This window comes from Zingiber officinale, chromosome 1B, assembly GCF_018446385.1.
Source record: "Zingiber officinale cultivar Zhangliang chromosome 1B, Zo_v1.1, whole genome shotgun sequence".
In the NCBI taxonomy this organism is placed as follows: domain Eukaryota; kingdom Viridiplantae; phylum Streptophyta; class Magnoliopsida; order Zingiberales; family Zingiberaceae; genus Zingiber; species Zingiber officinale.
Window position 1 is genome coordinate 171,116,743 of NC_055986.1, and position 7,671 is coordinate 171,124,413.

The 7,671-nt window shown below is 31.6% G+C and overlaps 1 protein-coding gene across 2 annotated transcripts in view; it reads right to left on the reverse strand.

Moving 5' to 3' along the window:
* Positions 1–4,648, reverse strand: part of LOC121992306 — a 4,926-nt gene extending 278 nt beyond the window's left edge. The window contains exons 1-3 of one of the 2 annotated variants that reach the window (XM_042546607.1): positions 4,456–4,648; positions 3,804–3,847; positions 1–90 (exon numbers count right to left, since the gene is read on the reverse strand). The exon at positions 1–90 is cut by the window's left edge and continues 278 nt beyond it. In XM_042546607.1, the coding sequence (XP_042402541.1) occupies positions 78–90; positions 3,804–3,847; positions 4,456–4,635 (237 nt within the window). In that variant the 5' untranslated portion in view covers positions 4,636–4,648 and the 3' untranslated portion in view covers positions 1–77. Of the gene's footprint in view, positions 91–3,803; positions 3,848–4,380 lie in introns of both variants that reach the window. The other variant, XM_042546601.1, reaches the window with a different exon arrangement.
* Positions 4,649–7,671: the final 3,023 nt, after the last annotated feature.

Here is a 7,671-nt window from a genome sequence, read left to right on the forward strand (position 1 = left end):
AGGCATTTTACACCCGTTGAGAATTGACACCAAAACCTATTGGAGTAACTACGCCAACCCGTGAGGGCTCCATTGAATTAATATTGAATCCTGGATAAGTGAAAATTAATGATGGTTATGTTTTATCATTAATGTATTTCCATGACTCAATTTCTAGTCACTTGCAACACAAAAGAAAAACCATACATAATTTGCAATCAAAGTGGCACAATTTGCAGTAAAAACCTAGAAAAGATAAGAGAGTACAGCAAACAAGTGGTTATCTGATCAAGATTCAAGCAATCAAAGATTCAACAGATATAGCCATAGTGCATACATAATGAGCTCCCCTCATCATGTTAATTGACTTATCATAAAGATTAGTAAAAATTTGAGACCACCATAAACTTTTTCATTTTTTTAATAGATAATGGTGCTCTTCTTTATAAACCAACTAATTATTATCATAATGAATAAACAAAACAAATAATTGTCAAAACCAAATCGTGATCAATTATTGATTGTCAAAACAAATATTAGATTAAAAAAAACAAGCAACCTGCATTAGTTATTGAAACTATTGAACTATATTGCACTAAAGAAGCATTGGTAAAAATATTAAAACAAGGAAAAATAAAAACTAAAAGAGAGTCAAGTTATCCAAGTTTTTCTTTTTCCATGTTATAATATTTTTATCAATAGAAGTTTTCTTATTCTTTTTTAAGAGTACCAATGCTTCTTTAGAGTCACATGGCTAGGTGAGGCGGGGAATGTGGATTCTCTATGCAAATTCATTCCTACAAGTGGCGCTCATTGTTAATTTGACCACTCTAGTTTACTAGGATAGATTTTAAATTTTCCTTATGCTTTATGTATTACATAAAAGCTGATTCCTGAAACACAGATGCACAATTTTATAAGTAGATATCATTTCATTGGATTGATAGACAATAATACAGTATGATCTAATTGTTTTTGACATATGAAATGATTAAGTCTTTTTATTATCATTAATGTTGGCACACTTTTACTATGATAGAAAGTTAAACTCATTCTCAGATTAGGATATGATGAACATGGGCCATAACGTACATAACATTGAATAATTTACTTGTGAACGATGAGTCACTTCTAGATAATGACTATGGCAATAAGACCTTGAACCTATGAGATGGTTCCAGGACAATTAGTAGTTATATCAATTTGTCTCCTTGACCACACATTGGCTACATGTGTGCACGTGATGTCATTCGCTATTGTATTTGTGTGGGACATTGCATGTCAAACCATCCTCATTCGATGATAGTTATAGTTGTTAGCAATTGTAGATGGTTTCAGGGCAATTAGTTGTTATATCAATTTCTCTCCTTAACCACACATTGGATCAATGTGTGCACGTGATGTCATTCACAATTGTATTTGTGTTGGACATTGCATGTCAATCCATGCTCATTCGATGATAGTTATAATTGTTAGCATTTGTATGTGATATTGCAGTGTTATATTTATTATTATGTGAGATGTATATATATTTAGAACTAGAATTCAAACCATTGTGCAATTTTTAATTAAATTTTTCAGGTTCTTACACAGTAGATTTTAACCCATGTGATATGCAAACAACTCTATATATTAAAATAATATTTTAAAATAGTTAGATGGAAGTTGGCATTTGAAACTACTATTAGTTAAAATTTCAAAATATGAAAATCTTTAGAAGTTTTTAAGATATAAATGTATATAGGTGTCATATCTATATTTGCTCTTAATTATCTCATTAAAAATTATGCCATGCAAAAATATTTAAATGCAAAATCAAATACTTCATCATTTTTTTAAATTTTTAATTCACCTAAACAATAAACATTAAAGATTAAACCAATTCAAATGCTCTTCATGCTGAATTAATTATTATTTCTAATATTTATTGATTTTTTCCAACATTTATTATCAATAATTTATGCAAATTATTTATTTCAATATGTTGCAACCAAATTGCTATTTGATTTTAACATTTAAATAGATGTTCAGTATAGATTTTGCATGCATCCGTCTAAATTTTTTTCATGTTAAAGTTGCACTTTATCATTTTTTTTATCTCACCCTTGTTGACTCCCCTGCTTTATCATTCTTTTATTGTTGTTTTTTGCTTAGCAGTTGCCTAAGAGATTGTCACATTGTCATTGTTGGAACCATGCCATACCAAGGCCCAAGGAGAATATTTAGGATAGAAGTATTACTATACAATTTTATTTAGAGTAAGATATAATTATTAACTAAAGAATCCAAGATATCCTCCTTTTGATTTGCTTACATAGTGCAAGGAAAAATATTTGTTGTTTTGGCTGTAACACAATTTTGATAAATACTAATGGTTTGTGATGCTTTAATATGAAAAAGTATCAAATTGTTGTTATTTTCATTCTTAAGGTATTATTTATACATTCTCGGCACACAGAGTTTAATGGAGGCATACAAAATATATAGCCAATCCTGTCCAAAATAGTTGGGACACATACAGCTTACTGAAGATGATGATGAACCAATCTAGGATTATCCATTTCCAAGCGTATTAAAACTTTTTAAAGATCATGAGTTGTTTAGGATGTAGATGATATCTATTCCTTGATAGTTTGTCTAGAAACTTAACCAAATATTGGGGTTATATGTTTATGAAAATCATGATATTTTGGTTCATTGAAAGCATTATGATTGCTTCATAATATTTTATCAATACAATTTAGTGTGAATAACATCATCATATTAGGGACCAATTTTAAAACTCAGTCACTAATAATATAGTAGAAAATTAAAAATAAAACAAAATTCCCATGTTCGAGCGTTATCTAATAACAACCCATCATTATCTAATAACTTCATTCAATCATTAATTAAAATTTGATTAGTTACAAATTCCCATGTTTCTGGGAGAGTTAATACTATTGATAACCAACCCCTTATATTATGTCATCGAAATTTTGAGCCAAAGTAAATTCATAAAGAATTTTCACAAAACAATTTAAGATCTTTATATGAACATTTTCTTTTTCATATTTCTAATTACTTTCTTAATCCATTATATCCACTCACTTTCTAAATTCACAGTCAACTTTTTTCCAACTGCCATATATATACAAGTAATCCTTTGAGGCTTATAATCTGTTGTAATTAACAGTTTAATAAATTAATTAATCTAGCAAACCAAACGCATCCTAATTAAATCACTCTTTTACTTTAGTTTGTTAAACAGTTAACAAAATTCTTAAATTTAACAAATAACTCATAACAAAATGCCTCTATACTCAATGGAAAAGACCATTGATGGAAACACAAGAAAACACAAATTCATAAGTTTTGCTTTTCTACTTCCTTTTAGACAATCTTTTTGCATTATTTTCCCCCTTAATTGCTCTTCTAATTCGATAGCTCACAAGCATCAAGATGGACCCTGATATAGGACGTATTTTACTCATTCTATTTGGAATACTAGGTAATTAATTAAATACGAATCATCCACTTAATCTTGGTTTTCAATATTTTCTTTATTTCTTTTATCATGGCTTTCTTTTGAATGCTCCCTATTATTACGGGCAACATCATCTCTTTCTTGGTTTATCTTTCCCCAATGTAAGTACACACAATTTTCTCAACTAATTAATTAATTAGTTAATTATGACAATTATATAAGTTAATCACTAATTAATGACTGCAGACCTACTTTTATCAAAATCTACTGCACCAAATCAGCATGAGGAGTCCAGTCGTTAGCTTGAAAAGAAGGAAAGTCATTTATAAATAGATAGAAGAAAACCTGAAAAACTTACAAAAACGTTTCTTCCGGAGTATTTGGATCATCTACATAAGGAACCTGTAAAAACAATGAACTGTCAAAATCAAAACAAAAAAAAAAATCAGCATACTCGCAACAAAATAGCAGGGCCAGGCCGTGCAGGGCCACGTGCGGCCCATTGCACACCAGAACGTGCAGGGTAACGGCCCATCGCACAACGGAACGGGCAGGGACCGCACCCCATAGGGCTACGAAGACCAGGCCGCCAGATCTCCCCGGCTGCACCAGGCTGCACACGGCAGATCCAGTGGCCCGCCGGATCTTCACGGCCACATAGGGTTGCGCAGGCCACACATCCGGCGGCTGGGCCGCTGGATCTGCTCGGCTGGACCAAGCTGCGAAAGGTAGACCGCCGGATCTGCCCTCTAGCACGCCGGAGCTGTGCAGGCTACAGATCCGGCGGCTGGGCCGCCGGATCTGCCCGGCTGGACCAGGCTGCGCGCCGGATCTGCCCTCTAGCAGACACCGGAGCGAGAGATCTGCCCTCTAGGTCATAGATCCGGCGGCCCAGCTGTCGGATCTACAATCACCGGAGAGAGAAAGAGAAATACCCTTCCCACCCAACCTTCCTTCGCACCCGAGCCGCCGGATCTACAACCACAGGAGAGAGAGAGAAAGAGAAATACCCTTGGCACCCAACCTTCCTTCGCACCCGAGCCGCCGGATCTACAACCACCGGAGAGAGACCCTTCGCACCGGCCTTCCTTTGGACACGGCAACAAAACCCTCGCCACCCAGCCTACCTTCGCGCACGGCAACCCTAAACATAGGATTATTCGCGGTCGTCGCAGAATTCGTGGCAACATTGCAACGGATACATTTAGCAACGAAAATTCGTTAACTTAACAATTTTATTATTAATTTTGTGATGAATTTATCTAATTTTGTTATTGATTTTTGATTATTTATTAATTTTATTATAGATTTATAATGAATTTTTTTTTATTATGGATTTTTTTTATTATTTTCTTATTTTCATTATTGCTTTATGAAATAATTTACATGAAAGAAAAATTCTTAATCACAATGTTAATTCTCATGTTCACAACACTTTGGTTCCACTTATTTGCTTACTCCTTCATGCAAATATCATTACTTAATTATCCCTCGGATTTTTTTAGATACAAAAAATTCAAAAATAAGTATATTTTCTCTTAAATTTAGCACTTTAAACTAGAATCGAGTATATTTTCTATCAAAATTGGCCCTCATATTTTTTAGTTTCAAAAAGTCTAAAAATTGGTATAATTCAGATTAAATTCAGCACTTTAAATTAGAGTCGAGTATATTTTCAATCAAATTGAGCACGACTTTCTAATTGCCCCTCAGATTTTTTATGTATAAAAAATATAAAAATGAGTATAATTACTCTTAAATTTAACACTTTAAATTAGAATCGAGTATATCAAAATTGCCCCTCATATTTTTTAAGTACAAAAAGTCTAAAAATGAGTATAATTCCTATTAAATTCAACACTTTAAACTAGAATCTAGTATATTTTCTATCAAATTGAGTATGACTTTTTTCCTACTTACTATAATTTTTTCTAAATTCAGTATCATTTAAATAAGATCTAGTATATTTTTCATCCAATTGAGCATCATTTAAAAAAAAAATCTAGTATATTTTACATCCAATTGAGGTGAAAAAAAACTCATGCTCAATTTGATAGAAAATATATTAAATTCTAGTTTGATGTACCGAATTTAAGAATAAATATACTTATTTTTTACTTTTTATACCTAAAAATATCAGGAGTAGTTAGGTAAATTAGTATCCACTATATTTGACTGGGGAGTGAAAATAAAAAGTTTTATCAATGGGGAATGCATGCAAAATTTTGTTTCTGATTAGGGGCTGCATGCAAATTTTCCCAAATAAGAGCACAATGTCAAAATCTAAAAGAATATTTTTCTTAGGAAGTTGCATTAATGGTAGCGATAGTTTTTGAACATACCTCTTGAAGGTAGGTTAGTGCGCAATAATCATCTTCTCAATAACACTCAAAATTTGCATCTGCTTTGGTAATATGGGATTTTATATCATCAAGTTGTTCAGTGAGTCTTCTTAACATCTGCATCAGTTCTCTTCCTTTATAAACATTCTCATGCCTCATTTCCTTCATGTCATTTTCGAGTTTCTGTATCTACATTTTGAGCTGCTCGACATCAATTTGAATCCAGAAGTACCCTAAAACTCCATCCCAAACGATTTCTTTTCATGTTTCGTATTTAGGACTAGTTTGCTCGAGCCATGCTGATCCTCATGGAAATTGTTAGCTTTGGTCTTCCATTGGGTTTCTAAATGAAACTCCGGTAAATTTGTTTGTTTCAAAATACTGTTATTAAAAGTTCACTCAAAGATAATACTTTAAAAATATTATCGTTTTTTTGTAAAGATAATATTTTTGCAACACTTTAAAAATGTTGTTATTTTTGATAAAGACAACACTTTTGTAATACTTTGAAAGTGTTATTTTTTTTTTAAATAAAAAAAATCATATTTAATTTCCTATTTACAAAAACATTCTTTTTATATTTACAAAATCATTATTTTTATTTGACGTTGCTATAGAAACAAAATTAGGATCAACCTAAAATACTATTATTTTCTATTTACATAATTCCTAAAATGATGGTACTACTGTCAACATGATTAAAAAAAATCGAAGATAATTGATATGTCTATATTTAAATTTGACATAATAATAGTTAATCAGCTCGGCTAAATTCATACAAAAATGATAGAATTCAGTTACAAAGTAGATATTCGTATATAATCATTCGATGCAAGAGAAAACAAAGTAAAAATCAAAGACTAGACTAGTCTATAAGAATAAATCAACAGATGATGGAAATAGGTTTTTTGGGTTACGACGAGATCCATTAGATGTATCTGATTTTCGGGGTTGGAACATTACAATTTACTTGAAAGAAGTGCAGTGTAGCATAGCTTCTAATATTCCTTGTAGGATATTTTGCATCCAGGGTCTAGTAGATGGCAGACGAGTACTTGGTGTTGATGGGAATCTGCAAGAATATCAAAAGAATTGTAGTTTTTTTATAAAAAAACTGATATACTCAATGAATAAATGAGTTATAACTACAACTGAGAACAAGGGTCATTAACAAAAAGTTAAATAGATAAAGTTAATCATATTCATAAGAAAATATAATTCAAAGAAAGTTTACAATCACATAATGAGAAAAGAGCCTTAGATACTGACAATTAAATAATTAAATAACTCTGGTGATTTGAAATCTCAGATTTAAAAAGTTGGTTTAAAAAACTCAAATCTCACATAATGATAAAGTTGGGTTTTTTTTTAAAAAAAAATGTCATCCCATGTCATGCCAATGCATACATAAAGTTAAGCTAATATTTTTTTTAAAAAAAAAAAGGATGACACCCATGAGTGCTCTCTTCAAAGTCCATATTGCATCAAGAAAATCAAACTTCAATTTAAACAAGGATGGTAATCTGTCAGCATAACTTACAACATCATGCAACAACTTCATATCACAAGCATGTCATGGAACCTCCTTGACAAGATTCCTAAGATACTTTAGCAAGGAGGCAAAGTAGCCTCTCACACACTTCAAGTAAACACAATGAAGTGTTTTAATTTGCTGCAGAGATAATGTTGTCTGGAGTTCGCAAGTCAACTATTGAAGTAAACAAAGTGGCAACACAATCTGGTTGAACAGATTATGAAAATAAAGATCACCTCCTATGAAAATAAAGGTCAACTATTGAAGTGAACAGAGTAACACAATCTGGTTTCACATTATTCCCTTCCTCATTCTTCGTTCCAAATCTATAACTCCCATGTACTTTCTCA